The 17543-nt window shown below is 38.5% G+C and overlaps 1 protein-coding gene across 2 annotated transcripts in view; it reads right to left on the bottom strand.

The window, feature by feature from the left end:
- The window catches only part of LOC121264644 (polyribonucleotide nucleotidyltransferase 1, chloroplastic), a 73608-nt gene that overhangs the window by 39018 nt on the left and 17047 nt on the right, over window positions 1-17543 (bottom strand). For both annotated transcript variants that reach the window (XM_041167919.1, XM_041167920.1), the window contains one exon: window positions 5801-5884. In XM_041167919.1, the coding sequence (XP_041023853.1) occupies window positions 5801-5884 (84 nt within the window). The remainder of the gene's footprint in view (window positions 1-5800; window positions 5885-17543) is intronic.

The raw sequence follows: 17543 nt of genomic DNA, 5'->3' as shown, positions 1-17543 counted from the left end.
CCACGAGAACTATGAAAGAAACCACACGGATTGCCATTACCTAGCACTGAAAACCGAGAAGTAGAAACACAATGTCTAATCCATGCGCACCACCTCTCCCCAAAACCACATCTCCCAAGCATATAGAAAAGAAAATCTCAATTCACATAATCAAACGGCTTTTCCAAATCAAGCTTACAAAGAACACTAGGAACACCCTCCCTCAATCAACTATCTAAACATTCTTTAGCAACAAGGACAAAATCAAGTATTTGCCTACCCTGAACAGAAGCATTTTGGGGCTTAGAGATAATTTGCTCCATTATCGTACTCATACGATTAGTAAGCACCTTTGAAACTATCTTGTAAACCCCACTTTTAAGGCTAATAGGGCGGAAATCCTTCAACTTAGAAGCCCCATATTTCTTTGAAATGAGAGCAATGAAGGTGACATTAAGAGATTTTCAAACTTATGGAAGGAAAATAATTCCTAGAAGACTCACAACACATCTTCTTTCATGACATCCCAACAAACTTGAAAAAAGGCCATGGAAAAGCCATCCAGACCCAGGGCTTTATCTTTGGCCATCCCACTAACCACATTAAAATCCTCATTTTCACCAAACGGTCTCTCCAACCAGCTCACACAACGAGGATCTAGATAGCCAAAGACCAAACCATCAAGTTTAGGCCTCCAAGAAGCTGGTTCGGTTAAAAGCGATTCATAAAACTGCACTATATGATCTTGGATCTCAGGTGGAGATGAAAACACATTGTTATCAGAATGGAGTAACTCTACGGCATTACTATGCCTATGAGAGTTAGCCATTCTATGAAAAAATTTAGTGCATTTATCTCCCTCTTTTTTTTTTATAAGTAAAAATATATTAATATCAATAGGCATAACCAAGTACACTGAGTGTATATAAGAGAGAACACCTAGCCCATAATAGAGAGCCCCTAAATGAATATTACCCAAAGAGGGAGAAATTAGAAACCTATCCAATATACACTAAGTCCTATTGGGACAAAACACGCCTTCCCAAAACAAAGCAACTCACTGTAACTACCCCAACCCTATGTCTCCCACACAATTAATACTTCACCCGAATTATCTTACGAGGACTGAGGAAGGCTTTATGCCTTCCCTCTAGTCCTCCCTCGACTTGTACTACCTCCCTTTGTGTCGTAGTTGATTGCCCAAGTAAGACGCTTTAACCTCCTGCTCTTCTTAAATCTTGATTTTGTTTCAAGCGAGTGCCCTGCCTCAATTGCAGTGAGTAGTGCTGTGAATTGGTCGTCAAATCCCCCACAAGTAATCCCCACACACTGCTGTATCTCCTTAACCTTTTGCAAAACCCAATCCGATGATGATCTAGCTATATTGTTTAATGGAGGAAGAGATAACAAGGGGACAAAACATATCCGAGGCTCTACGTAATTCAACAACAAACTTCTCCCAACCCAGACCTTCATACCCTTCAAGAATGACTACAACACTCCGCCGGCCTCCTCCACCATATTCAGTGACAGTTAGATACCTCTCATGCACATTGGAGCATTGTTGAGCAACGAATGCTCTGTTTCCTTCGTGCAAATGTTTTGTAAAATCCAAATTTCTCCCCGCCTGTAATACTGCTTCCACTCTAGCCACCAGTCATCCTATACCACTCCGACCAATAGCTACAGGCCTCCAAACCCTTCTACTCCTCTCCACAATTTTTAATGAGGACCTCCATGCTTATGGTAAAAACTTAAAAGCCTTTGATTCCACCCAAAAGCGCACCGACTGACCCATATTAAGTTCAAACCTTCGATTTCAAATGTAGGGGCTTCCCAAGCTGAAGGGCTTTCCAAGCTTCATTCCTTTTGAATGTTTATGCAAAGATACGAGCACAAGCTTCGGTGCAAATATGAGCACAAGCTGGGAGAGGGACATGGTTGAAGAGCTACAGAGCCCAGCTGCGGATAGGGCTTACGAGACTAGATCTTGACAATGGAGTACTCTCAGCAGACTCGCTGGAAGCCAGCGACTCTTTCTGTGTCAACAGCACGGCCAACGGAGTCGTCAGTAGTAAGCACTAGTACACACGGGCTCACTCTGAATGATGACAGAGAGAGAAACTTGCAAAAGTCCAGGTCGTCGAAGGGAGGACCGACACCTGACAGCCCTCAACGAAGTCGTCGGGGGCTCGTTGACCTTGTCTGTTACGGTGGTGAGGTGTCACAGGCCAGCTAGGGTGGCGGCGGGTTTGGGTGCCCTAGGGTTTTCTCTCTCCGTACATAGTCTCTCTTCGTTCTCTGTTAGGGCCTTTCCGCATTAATCTCCCTCTTTCAACCAAAGGGCCCTTTACTTCTTTTTTCCTTAACAATGCCTCCTTGGAGATAACCTCATTTTCCTCCACAACCTCCAAAACATGCAACTCCTACAAAAGAGAATTTTTCTAGTTGTCAATATTGCCAAAAACTTCAACGTTTCACTTCTTCAAATCAGACTTCAAAGCTTTAAGTTTACCAACAAGAATAAAACTAGGAGTGCCTGAAAACTGATAAGAAGACCACCAACTCCTAACCCTATCAACAAAACCATCAGCTTCTAGCCACATGTTTTTGAACTTAAAATACCTCTGATCCCCATGAATACCTTTACAATCCAGCAAAATGTGAATTCGGTCCGGTCCGATTGGTCCAGAGGGGGTTTTTGGGACCGAACCAAACCCCTTCGGTCCAGGATTTTCCCACCCCTAACTGGATTGAACACCCATAGGGACCAGACCGGACCGGACCAAGTGCATACACCCCTTACAAGGGATAGATCCAAGAGCTCCAAATCGAAAATAAACTTCGAAAAATCCTCCATCACCGAAGACATGCTAGGTTGTCTAGAACGCTCACTAGGGAACCGAATAATGTTGAAGTCCCCACTCATACACCACGGCATATCCCAAAGATAATACAAACCCGCCAATTCCTCCAGCAAGAGACTCCTTTCCCTATCCGAATTTGGCACATACACTCCCATATAAGCCCACTTCCACCCATCCACAACATTTGTAAAAGAACACGCCACAGAAAAATTCCCTACACTCATCCACTAACTCCACCACTCTATTGTCCCACACCAAGAGAACACCTCCAGAAGCGCCCGAAAATGCCACATAAGCCCAACCCACAAATGAACACCCCCACAAAATACGAATTATACTTCTATCAATAAAACATAACTTGGTTTCCTGTAGACAAACGATATCAACCTTACAACTACGAAGTAATGACCTAATACGAAGACGCTTGTTGGAGTCATTGATCTCCCTCACATTCCAAGAGATAATTTTAGGCTTCATGTGAAAAATAAGGTGTCCTCCCTTTCAATCTGTCCCTCCCAACAATTCCCTCTTTAATGTTATAATTAATGGAACATTTTAATCTTCTTAATTCCCTTTCCTTCTTAGAAGCCGACTTCAAAGCCATGGAGCGACCAGATTCAACGGCAACAAGAAGAGCCTTAAATTGCTCTTCAAACCCATCACAAGATATCCCCACACAAGCCTGTAATTCCTCAACCTTCTTTAGTACCCAATCAGAAGCAATACTGGATAGAGATTGAGGTGGGAAAGTGTACAAAGGGATCAGACCACCCACCTCCTCATCAAAGCTGTCCCTCCCACAAGGACCATCTGTAAATTGGACTCATCCACCTCCCCTCCAGACAAGACATCATACTGCACTGCTTCAAAATTAGACAAATCTGAAATAGAAACTCTATTGTCCATCTTTGGTTGCCGAAAGACCTCAACAAGAAAAATAGGTGTGACAAACAGAGGAATAGACTCCAAAGGACTCAAACCCTTAGCCAAAGGAACCAGAGACAGCTTAAATCCCCTCTATTGGGAAAATCATTTTGATATCAACAAGTGAGGGAGGCTTTGTGGACGGTGATAATAGACTCAAAGTTTGGTGTGGCTTGGGGCAAATGGTGCTCAAAGGAGGTGTAAGGGCCACGTGGGGTGGGGTTGTCGAAGCATATTCATAGAAGTTGGCGGTATATTCTCCCGTTACACTCATCTTGAGGTGGGCGATATGTCAAGAATCAGATTTTGGCTTGATCTATGGTGTGGAGATAGACTCCTTAAGGAAGCTTTTCATGGTGTGCACGAGATGGCAAGGGAGCAGGAAGCTTCCAAAGCTGATCTTTTCGAGCTTTCCAACGGAGTTGTGCATTGGAACGCCAGGCTTTTTAGAGCAGCACACGACTAGGAAGTAGATGCTTTCATAAAGTTCTATAATCTGCTAAACTCTAATGCTTTTCCATGGAGGAGTATCTGGAAGCGAATTTAAAAGTAGCTTTCTTTGTATGGCTTTGATCCGCTTGATAAGCCGCTACCCTTCCCACCTTCTCTATTGCTTAGAGACATGGTCACTTTCCATGATGTAGTCTCGGGTTAGAGGTAATAAACTGAATAGGTTGTCGCCTCAAGAGATGGTATGCTCTAGACTGAATATAACATAGAAATCTTCGTGATAAGGGGCTTTGTGTGTTATGGATTGCTTCATGGAGATAGGATGTTTATTTTGGGTATGGTTAAGATAGGATTTTTCTGACTATTGGTTGCTATAAGATGATTTATTATGAGATTGATCCTTAGACTATGAAGTATGTATTATGGGAAGTTACCTGTTATACTTTTGATCATGGGCTATGTTAATTTTTAATATTAATAGGTGTTACCGGCTAATAAGGAAAGTGAACGACAAGTTAAGACATTATGCACAATTCATGTACATGTTTAATTATGTATGCACATTTTTCAAGAGAACCCTACATTTATAACATGTTTACTATATAATGTGTTGCTTATTGAGTATTCGACTCATTTTTGTGTGTTTTTATGTTTTAACCACCCAGATGAGGGTCAATATGAGGATGGAGCTACATGACAGGACTTGGATCAAGTAGATGATGCAGAGGCCTAGACAATCGTTAAATCTTTAGTTTTAAGTTATTTTGTTAAGCAAACAAGGCTTGGATGATTTTAAGAAGTGCTTCTGCAGACTCTTTCTTAATTATAGTTTTTTAATAAAGGAGGATTTTGTTTTATTTTATGAAATATTTTATACCAAGCTTCTACAGTATAGTGTTTTAAAAAGGTTAGTAGTATTCTGGGTCTCCAATATTTCTAAAAATGACATTAATCTTAAGCCAAGGGGGACGAGGTGGTACAAATTAGAGACTTTTGCAAACATGGTTGCAAGTCAATCTTCAAATTTCACAAATGGTAAAGATTCAAGCGAAAATCTTGTCTTGGACAAACTGACAATCAACCTGAATATGTTTGGTCATGGAAAATGGGTTGGAGGCAATATGCAAGGCGTGTTGACGACCACAATATAATGGAATAAGAGTTGAATCCAGGAAACCAATTTCCTAAAGCAAACGCTGTAACCCAGTTAGCTACCTAAAAGGGTGCATCATTGCCCTCTATCCAGCTTCTGAGATGGATTGTTCTACCACTGGTTGTTTCCTACTCCTCCATGTGACCAACTTATCGCCTAGAAAAATAAAAGACCCAGCAGTAGTTTTTCACACTAGTGTGACATAAATGTGGAAATATATAATCCAGTCGAGTTAAATTCCGGTCTAACACAAGTATGATATTGTGAATACTGCATTATGTTAAGGAAGTCCTCCTATAGCAATTAGAATGCAAATCAGCAGAAAGGCTTGAAATAAGACACATTTGAAGCATAGTAGAACAATTTAAAGGCAACATATAAAAAGGGAATATTGCAATTCTTTAGGAGAAATAATCAAGGTGCGTACCCAAGATAGTATCTGAGTTTCATGGTAGAAGCCCTTAAGCATAGTTGGACGCAAAGGCCTATCAATTAATCTACAAATAAGAACCTGCAGACAGTAGAAAGTGCAAAAATTTAATAACGAAGCAGTTTAAAGACAAAAAGGCTTGAGTTATAGCATACAGATGCCACTGGTTTTTGCAAAGAAAGAACCGCTATTCTTTTTCTTTTATCTTTCGCATTTTGGCTACATATACCTAACTAGAGCTGTAAATGAACAAGACTAAGCAACAGGAACGTTGAAGTCGGCTTGATTAAACTCGAATTAGACTCGATTATTAAAAGATACAAACTCGTCTAAAACTCACCCGGCTTGATTAATGTTCATGAATAAACTCATAAAGCTCGGCCGACTCGGTACCTCGCTCATATATTAACACATATATATTAATATATAAAACTACATTATAATATGTGTATATAGTTCACTATAAATATGGTATGTGTACTAGTTATGATAAATACAGGTGTAATATATCTAGGATAAATATTGTTATATAAACAGCTCACTATTTTATGAGTATAAATATATAAATGTTATTTTTTTTATAAGTGGATCTATAAATGTTATAAATATGCTAATATCTTATACAAGTATAATTGATTAGAGTTGGATATGAGCCAAGTAAACATTTAATTGTATTGGTAAATAATTATGCATAATTGTGATTGTGAGAACAAATTTGTGTCTAATTGTATCCTGTGAGTAAGTCTATTCTGTTTTTTCTTTTTAAATTATTGTTTTTTAAAAAAATTGATGCCAAATAGAGTCGAGCTTTTAACCACTTGGCCTGATTTTTAGTTTGAGTCTCAAGTCAAATCTGAACTTGAGAATGTCTTTCTCAAGTCGTGTACGAACATCCAAAACAGCTTGAGCCCAATCTTTTAATAATCAAGCTGAAATGGTTCTTGAATTACTATTACAACCCTAGATTAGAAAAATAAAAGAGGTAAAATGCCCTTTGCTTTGTCACCTTTTCTGCGATATGGTGCTCAAACAACCACTTTCGGCATATTGTACCTCAAAACTACCACTTATTATCATATGCAAGGCACCTACTTCAGAAACTGTCCACCCCGCAAAGGGGGTGGAGAGCAGTGAAACCAATTCCATGCAGGTGTTTTTCCCCTTCCCATTCATTTGAACCAATCAATTTCAAAACATTTCTTTAGCAGAGAGATTGCAGAGACAGAGGGACCAAAGGAGTAAAAGGAAGAGAAAAATAGAGGAACCATAAAACAAAATAAAAAAACCAAAACCCTTATTAGAGCCCAAGAAACAGAACAAGAAAGAGAGAAATCTACACTAACTCATGCACCCTAATATCTGCAACGAAATGCAATCAACTTCATTTTGGTTTGAGAAGGAGAAGTTGCGACGGAAATCAAGGGAGAGTGAGAGATGGAGAGACCAATTTCACGTCATTATGGTAACTAGAGGAGTGGAACTATTGACCAGCACAATGACTCTTTTATGGTAGTGGGTTGAACATAATGAATCTTAATTCTGGCACTCTCCTTTAACAATCTTTGCAGACTTGGGCATTACATTCCCACCATATATATTTTTTTTTTTTATCGGTAGACAAATTTTTATTGATCAAAAGAGTAGGCAAATAGCTCAAGTATACGGGAAATATACAAGAGCAATGCCTAAGCCTGCTAGTTTAGTGAACACAATCCCACCATATACACTGCGTCAAACAAAAAGGGGTCATCTTCCAAAGTTAATCCAAACCTCTAAATTGTCATGACTTCTCAATGGGTTGTGCTGGAAAGCCATAAAATCCACCGCCCATACAAGCATGACACACTTAATACAAGAAGTACTAAATTTGATTCCCAAAATCCCAAGCCACCTTGTTGTGAAACTAAAGATGCTCGATGCTTTCTTCACCATTAAGATCTGTCCAAAGTTGCCAACCACACAGAATGGTATACTTCGCGATGCCTTAAATGGGTCTTCTAGGCAATCAGTGTGTGGTCAAAGGATGACCCCCAAGGTCCATATTTGAATGAATTCCAACAGATCGTATCAGCTCCACCTCTTCTAAGATCATGTTTAGGAACAAAAAGTTTTTGAAATTTTCTTACTCTAAATCAAAACATCTTTAAACCAAAACAATCTAAGGCCCCGTTTGGATTCAGAAAGTGTTTAATCTCATCTCATCTCATCATTACAACTTTCTCAAATTTTCACACAAAATATAATAAACGATTCAATTTTTTCAAATCCTAATTCAACTTTTTTAAATCCCAAAATAATAATAATATTAAAAAATAATATTCTAACAATATTTTTTTCAACTTTCATCTTTCATTTAAAACATCTCATCTCTGAATCCAAACCAGCCCTTAATCATCAAAACATTTTATCTTGATTTTGGCAACAAACAAAAACCAAAATAATTTTCCCAAAACTAAGGAAAAAAAACTACGTACTAAAATTTTTTATCCCAAACATATTTTCTAAAACACCCTGTCCCCTATGGTTAATAATAATGCCATTTTTAGAAAAACAAGGGACCCGGGATGCTACTAACATTTAAAATATTTATTAGAAGCCCGGTATAAAGATTCCATAAGGTAAATTAACTAAAATCATGCTTTATCAGTATTAACACTTAATTATGTGGGTTCATATGATCCGAACCTTAATGTATATGTCGGATTTCTAGGAGATAAATTAGGAAGTTCTATTTTAAATAAAATCTGAAATAACTATTTCAGATTTTAGATATTTCTGTTTCCTGTTTTCTAGCCTAGAAATTTGCTGATTTGATTTGCTGATTTTGTGGCCTTCCTGATTTGGTGGCATTCCTCTTCTATTTATATTGTAATCATTTCTCTTGGAAATTAAAAAGAATGATTATTCTTCTTCTCAAAAACTACATGGTATCAGAGCTTTGTGCTCTTTTTCTATTTCCTTCTCTCTTCTGATGATGTTGTATAAGTCGGCGATGACCAGCGCCCAAAGAACTTCTACCGTCTCTTCAAACTCTTCTGGTATTTCTGAAACCATTCCACCCAATCCCACTATTCCTCCCATGTCTGTATCTGTTGATTCCTATTCCCAGAATTCAGCCCTTTATCTCATGGCTACAAAACTCAATGGGCACAACTATCTTGAGTGGGCTCAGTCCGTAAAATTGGCAGTCGATGGCAGAGGCAAATTTGGACACTTAACTGGCAAAATATCAAAACCTGTTGCTGGTGATCCTAATCTGAAAAAATGGCAGTCAGAAAATTCTCTTGTTATTGCTTGGCTCATCAATTCCATGGAACCTGCCATTGGAAAACCTCACCTATTTCTTCCCACTTCTCAAGATGTCTGGGAGGCAGTTCGAGATCTTTATTCGGACCTGGAGAATTCTTCTCAAATTTTTGAGTTGAAAACTCAACTCTGGATATCCAAACAAAATGATTGCGATGTTACTACTTATTATAACAAATTGGTAACGTTAAGGCAGGAACTTGATCAGTGTTATGAGGATGTTTGGGAAAATTCGAATGACTATGCTCATCACAAAAAGAGAGAGGAAAATGACAGGGTTTACATGTTTTTAGCCGGCCTTAATCAAAGTTTGGACAAGGTCCGAGGCCGCATTCTCGGCCGGCAACCATTGCCCTCTATTCAGGAAGTTTTTTCTGAAGTTAGACGTAAGGAGTACAGGAGAAAGATCATGCTGCTCAATACCAAAACTGGTTTAAACCTGGAACCTGAAAATTCTGCTTAGTGTCAAGAAGTGTTGATTCTGACAATGACAGGCGTAATAAACCGTGGTGCGAGCATTGCAAAAAATCGTGGCATAGGAAGGAGACGTGTTGGAAGCTTCATGGTAAACCTGCAAATTGGAAGCCAAAATCCAAACGTGATGGTCATGCCTACCAAGCCACTGCTGAAGAGACTCAGGAGCCTTCTACCAACTCGGATGCAGTACCTTTTACCAAGGAGCAATTAGAGCACCTGTACAAATTATTTCAATCTCCAAAACTGTCCTTAACTCCGTCTTGTTCTTTGGTACAGAAGGGTAACCCTCTTGCTTATGCGTTTTTAGGTGTTATTCCTAACTCTATTCATTCTTGGATAATTGATTCCGGCGCAACTGATCATATGCCTAGTTGCTCCAATTTGTTCTCATCCTATAGGCCATGTGCAGGCAATAAAAGGATCAAAATTCCAGATGGTACACTCTCGATAATTGCCGGGATAGGAACTATCAAACTCACTTTGTTGTTAACACTCCATGATGTGCTCCACGTTCCCAATTTGTCTTGCAATTTGTTGTCCATCAGTAAACGTACCTCTGATCATCAATGTCAAGCTAATTTCTATTCTTCTTATTGTGAATTTCAGGACTTGACCACGGGGAAGATGATTGGCAGTGCTAAGGAAAAAGATGGACTCTATTATTTTGAAGATGGACCTAACTCGAGTAGACGAGGTCAAAGTACTTGCTTAAATTTTGTTTCTGTTTCCAAGGATAATGATATTCTGTTATGGCATTATAGGTTAGGTGATGAGAACCAAGGTAGGCCTACTCTTAAAGATCCTTTGCAAGTTCCAGATGGGCCAATTACAAGATCAAGGGCCAAGAAGATCAAGGAAGCAATGCACGGATTGGTTCTTGAAACGAGTTCTCATCGGGTTCATATCATTAGGCCATCCTAGTTTTCAGTATTTAAAATACTTGTTTCCCAATTTATTTCGGAATAAAAGTCCAACTTCTTTTCAATGTGATGTCAGTTTGCCAAACATCATCGTGCATCTTTTTCCACCAACCCTACAAACCAACTACTCCATTTACTGTGAAAAATAGTGACATCTGGGGCCCATGTAAAACATCTACGCATTCCGGAAAAAAATTGTTTGTGACCTTTATTGATGATCACATGAGATTAAGTTGGGTTTATTTGATGACGGAAAAATCTGAAGTGGAAACAATTTTCAAAAATTTTTACACCATGGTACAAACACAATTTCAAAAAAATATTCAAATATTGCGGAGTGATAATGGTCGAAAATATTTCAAAAACATTTTGGGCCAATTTCTCCTTGAAAAATGAATTGTTCATCAAAGCTCTTGTGTCGACACTCTGCAACAAAATGGTTTGGCTGAAAGAAAAAACAAACACTTATTGGAAGTTGCTCAAGCATTGCTTTTTACCAGTCAGGTACCTAAATATCTTTGGGGATAAGCCGTTCTTACTACTACATATCTCATAAATAGAACGCCTAATAAGATTTTAAGCTTTGCAACACCTTTTGATATTTTTCATAAGTGTTATCCAACAAATCAGCTTTCTTCCTCTTTACCACTAAAGATGTTTGGATGTACCACTTTTGTTCATATTTATAGTCATAATCAAGGAAAACTCAAACCCCGGGCAACAAAATGTGTGTTTGTTGGTTATGCTCCCACTCAAAAGGGGTATAAATGTTTTGAACCTATTTAAAAAAAAAAATGTTTGTTACCATGGATGTTACATTTTTTGAATTACATCCATATTTTACGCCTCATCTTCAGGGGGGGAACCAAAACAAAGATTCGGCTGGTTTTCATGATTTTTTCCAAACTGAAGACTTGCAAAATGATCCTTCTCCAGCGTATTATACCAGGGGAAAGTGAGCCGAGTTGTTTAGATACTAAAAAGGCAGGTCTCCATGCAGTGCCATCTCATGATGTTCACAAAGGAGAAACAGAAACGGAAAACACAGCGTTGGTACCATTTGATATTGTCTACTTGCAACAAAAGACAACTCAAAAGAAAGGGTCTCCCAATCCTCCGCACTGCCTAGAATCCATAAACCCTCCAACTAATGTCCTCACCGAGCCCTTTCCTCATGTTCAGCCTATTTCATCTTCTAGTTCCGAACACGAGTCTGGGCCTAATTCTGAGTTCAATGATTCTGAACTTCCCATTGCTGTCCAGAAAGGTGTGAGATCTTGCACCCAACATCCATTATCCAATTATGTGTCATATGAAAATCTCTCACCTGTTCTTCGTGGTTTTACCTCACAATTGTCTTGTATGGAGATTCCTAATACTGTGCCGGATGCTCTGAAAGTTCCTGAGTGGAAGGAGGCTGTCTTCGAGGAGATGAAAGCTCTTGAAAAAAATGGCACGTGGGAGTTAATTGATCAACCAAGAGGAAAAACAAATGTAGGGAGCAAATGGGTGTTTATAGTCAAGTATAAATTTGATGGCTCTCTAGAACGGTATAAAGCTCGATTGGTTGCCAAGGGATTTACTAAGACCTATGGCATTGATTACTTAGAGACATTTGCCCCAGTCGCAAAGCTAAACACTGTAAGAGTTCTTTGTCACTTGCGGCTAATCGTGACTGGCCTCTGCAACAGTTGGACGTAAAAAATGCATTTCTCAATGGAGATCTGGAGGAAGAAGTGTACATGGATGCACCTCCAGGATTTGGTGAAAAGTTTGGCACAAAGGTGTGTAAACTAAAGAAGTCCTTATATGGGTTAAAATAGTCACCAAGAGCCTGGTTTAAAAAATTCACTCAGTTTGTTAAAAGTTAGGGGTATACTCAAGGACAAGGTGATCATACGATGTTTACAAGAAATTCACAGGATGGGAAAATAGCAATACTGATTGTGTATGTAGACGATATAATTCTCACTGGAGATTAGGGCTGTAATCGAGCCGAGCCGAGCCGGTCTTTGGTTTGCTGAGCTCAGCTCGACTTAAAATCAGTGTTTTAAATTTCGTACCGTACCGGCCGGTATGGCCGAAATTTTTCGTTTCGGCCGTCTGGCCGGTACAGGTACTATATCTGTTCCATACCGGCTAAAATACCGGCCGGTGACCTGAATTTCGGCCGGTACCTGCCGATATTTCGGCCTGTGTTTTTTTTTTTTCTTTTTCATTTTTTCAAACTACAAGCTTATTTTTTAACCCTCAATTCAGACTAGACTATTTATAATTTATATATATGTATTTATATATAATTTATTTATATATAGACTATTATTTTGGAATATAATTTTTATATATATTTATATATAATTTATTCATATATCGACTATCCCGAAACGTTATCCCGAAACGCTATCCCGAAACGGTACCGGTATCTAAATATTTCGTTTCAGTGCCTTGACCGGTACGGCGTCCGGTACGGTATTCAAAACATTGCTTAAAATACTCAAGCCCGAGCTCGAGATTTTTTTTTTATTATTTGTTCGAGCTTAACTCGATAAGCTAAACTCTCAACTCGAACTCGAGCTCGTCCCACAAACGGGTTTGAGTCGAGCCGAGCCCGAGCTCGAACTCGAATTGCTATTTTTTTATTTTTTGAATAAGATTTAATAATTAATAAATTAAATAAATAAATAAATGAAAGATCTAATATTGAATTGATACAACTAACAAGTAGAACCTCTATTAAATTATAAAATTTTAAAAAATTTATAAATAATTAATATCTAACTAGTTGATATTTATCCAAAATACCAATATATTATATGCCTACATATATTATTAATACATACACTCAATATGATAGCATATATCTATTTTATATATGATTCTCACATACTAGTATATGAAATTATTAAATTTTATCGACTAATTATTATACAAATTATAAAATATACTTATGAAGTATATTCACTATATAGACATAAGTAATTAGATTACATATTATATATTTAATTATAAAAGTGGTCTGTATATATTTATCAATATATGAATAAGTTTTAATCAAGTCAAACTAATGAGTCCACTCGAGCATAAACAAGTGGACCTTAATGAGCCTTAGCCGAGTCGAATCAACTTTTGTCGGGTATATGTCATTTACAAATCGAGCGGGTATCTGCTTTCACGAACGAGTTTTTTATTTCACGAGTCGAGTTTGATTCGAATTTAACTGAGCAACTACCGAGCGGGCTATCGAACGGATTGGTTCATTTACAACCCTACTGGAGATGATGTACTTGAGATGAACCAATTGAAGACTTCACTCTCATCAACATTTGAGATCAAGGACTTAGGATCTCTGAGGTATTTCCTTGGAATGGAGGTTGCTAGGTCGAAGAAAGGGATTGTTGTCTCCCAACAAAAGTATGTCCTTGACCTCCTTAAGGAAACTGGAATGAGCGATTGTAGGTCAGCAGACACTCCAATTGATCCAAATCAGAAACTTGGAGATGACAAGGAAGGTGATCTAGTGAATACAACTCAGTACCAAAAGTTGGTGGGAAAGTTAATTTACTTATCACATACACAGCCCAATATTGCTTTTGCTGTGAGTTTGGTAAGTCAGTTTATGCACTCACCCTACGAGAAACATCTTGAAGCAGTTTATCGGATTCTCTAATACTTGAAAAGTACACCAGGCAAGGGTTTACTCTTCCAGAAAACCACATAGCAGAACATAAAGGCATACATTGATGCAGATTGGGCAGGCTCAGTTATTGACAAGAGATCCACATCAGGGTACTATACTTATGTTTGGGGAAATATGATCACATGGTGAAGCAAGAAACAGAATGTGGTTGCAAGGAGCAGTGCCTAGGCAGAATATAGGGCTATGGCTAACGGAGTTTGTGAGATGCTATGGCTGAAGAGAATTCTTGAAGAGCTACGGATGCCGGTGAACATGCCAATGAAGTTGTATTGTGACAACAAAGCTGCCATAAGTATTGCTCAAAATCCAGTACAAAATGATTGCACTAAGCATGTAGAGATTGACAGACACTTCATAAAGGAGAAGACTGATAGTGGCGTTGCTTGTTCCTACTAAGCAAATAGCCGATATCTTCACCAAACGACTTTTCAGACCTAGTTTTGAGCTCTTTGTAAACAAGTTGGCCATGATAGATATCTACACTCCAACTTGAGGGGGGGGTGTCGGATTTCTAGGAGATAAATTAGGAAGTTCTATTTTAAATAAAATATGAAATAACTATGTTATTTCAGATTTTAGATATTTCTGTTTCCTGTTTTATAACCTAGAAATTTGCTGATTTGATTTGCTGATTTTGTGGCCTTCCTCTTCTATTTATATTGTAATCGTTTCTCTGGGAAATTAATAAGAATGATTATTCTTCTTCTCAAAAACTACAGTATACATCCATATTCAAGCCTATACTACATGTCACTTGAATTGCTCATGATCTCTCTTTGTAAAGTCTGTCCCTATCTTTAAACCATCAAAATCGTGGGTCTAAGTCCTCAAATATGCATGATTTCATTCAAAAAATCATCCTATATGTATGCTTGTCCAATCCCATGCATAAATTTGCATTCTAATGACATAAAACCTAATTCTAGGATGTGTATTTCCTAGCCTTATATGAAATCTGAACTTCACCAATTGCATATGATCTCATGGCATAAATCTAGCATACCTATCAGATAAAGAGAGAGAGAGAGAGAGAGAGAGAGAGAGAGAGAGAGAGAGAGAGAGAGAGAGAGAGAGAGAGAGAGAGTGTGTTACCCAAAAGATGAGCTTGATTAAAGGTTGGGTTGGAGTACAAGGATTGACTAAGTGATTTGGGTCTTAATCTTGTTGCTTAGGCTTAGGGTGTGAGCATCGTAGCAAGGGATATGAGGATTAGGGGTTTTGGTTTTGACAAAATACAGGGGGAATTTCGTGGTCTTGGAGGAGGGCATACTTGGGGCTCATGTGATGATAGGTAGGTTCTCATATAGGTCTATAAATAGAGTTTGAAGGGTGTAGAGTCCAAGGGGTGTGGTAGTAAGACTATTCATCTGGGTCCGGACCTGGGTTTCAAATCCAATCCGGGTATCGGCCAAAATTAACCCGGGTTACGGCCCAGGCCGATACCAGGAATAATCTGGGTTTTTGAAACCTGGAATCCAAGTACCCGAACTGTACTCAGATTTTGGTAAACCAAAACAACAATAAGTTAAATCATGGAACAAATAAAAAAGAACTTCCAATTTTGTCCATTGAAATTGTAGAAAGAAGAAAAACAAGGCCCATTATCGATCACTCTAAGCATGAGTACGAGAAGAAAAGGAACGATACAAAAGGGAGGCGCAAGATGCCAAGATCTGCCATGGTCTCGCAATAATTAAAGCCATAAGGAAAGGGACTAAAAGTAAAAGGGGTGTTCATTTATAACATACCTTTAAATGGAAGCATTGTTCCTAGTGGTAACTGGTAAGGGAGGCACATATGGGAGTTGAGCTCTAAGGTGGTGACAGAGTAAGGGAGATGATTATCCAGTGTCTCTTCTGAGCTTGACGAAGACACTTCTATGCCTAAAGTACCAATTCTTGTTTGGTTGTTGAGCGAACAATTCTGAAGAGACCTCTCTAAAGAAGCAATGATGGTCGCCATGTTAGGAACTATCATTACTTTTTTTCTGTGGAACAACAAATTCCAGGATATTATAGACAAAAGATAAGAGAGAGATCTAGAGAAAGAGTAAACTGCTTAAGCAGAAGGACGAGGTGTTTCCTGTGAGGAATTTTGGTACTTGGGTTTAAACCAAAACATGTCAGTACTAAATTTAATTAAAAAAAATACGGGTAAAAAACCCAGTACCCAGGTATCATACTCGTACCCAGCCCAGGTAGGGCCAGTTGAGTGATGCGATTTTCGGCCGCCGGAAAAGAATTCGGCCTGGATGAACAGTCTTATGTGGCAGTCCTAGTATTGTGGGTTTAGTGGAATGCTTGAATGTGATTTGGAGTCCTAGTTACCATAGGAATTGGGGGTTGCCTTAGGAGTTGTGGTTGGAGTAGGAATAGGTGACTTGTAGTAAGGGTAGATTTAGACTTGTGGCTACCTCGAGGCATTGTAGTTGGAGTAGGACTAGACTTTTGCATGCAACTAGAAGTACAAGGCAAGTAAGTTTATGGTATGACATATGTGGGCTGAATTTCATGGGTTATCTATGGGCTTGGCAAGGGTGATACTTGGGCCTAGTGAGTTTGGGCCTAGTGGGCTTGGGCCTAATGAGCTTGGTGGGATTTTTTCATAAAACTAATCCTCCATAATCCAAGAGTCTAATTCTAGGTCCCCGATAATTATCCTCAAAGGAATGAACACGGGCTCAAGGGCCTAATTTTAAATCTAAACCTAATTCACTCTCTAAATATAAAAACCCTAATTATAGTGTAAACACTAACTTTCCTAGATTAGGAACCTCAAAAGCTCAGGGTGTTACATTTTCAATGGGCCCCACTATTTTTTCAAATCCCAATAAAAACTTTCTTAGTCTAATTATATTTTCAATGGGTTCAACCATTTTCAAAAAAATCTCTAAACCTCATCTTTAAAAGTTTTCTAAAAAGTACTGAAATTTTCAAGAAAAATTAGCATCCAATCATTCCTCTTGGCATAAAGGAGTATAGACACTTAAAGAATGAAGAAGTCATCCTCATCTTGAAACTATGTGCAACAATAATAAAAGTGACATTCCAATGAGATCAATTCTCATAAATTTGCAAGAGTTCTACTACAGACTTCAAAATAATGTTAGGAAAATTTTCTTCAAAGGCTTATCCACGCACCATATATCATACTACAATCTGATCATAGACCCATGCCTAATCACATATTCAATACAAAAAGAGAAGACTCCCCACCCTCTAAATAGAATTCAAAAACCAAATAATACAAAAAAATCACCCTTTTGTGGCACCCACTAGGGGGGAGATCCTCTCCCTTTGATACCCACGAAAAGGGAGGAGGGGAAACCCTCCCCAACCCT

Source organism: Juglans microcarpa x Juglans regia, chromosome 5D (assembly GCF_004785595.1).
Source record: "Juglans microcarpa x Juglans regia isolate MS1-56 chromosome 5D, Jm3101_v1.0, whole genome shotgun sequence".
Classification (NCBI taxonomy): Eukaryota; Viridiplantae; Streptophyta; class Magnoliopsida; order Fagales; family Juglandaceae; genus Juglans; species Juglans microcarpa x Juglans regia.
The sequence above is the reverse complement of the archived record's forward strand: the minus strand, read 5'-3'. Positions and strand labels throughout refer to the sequence as shown.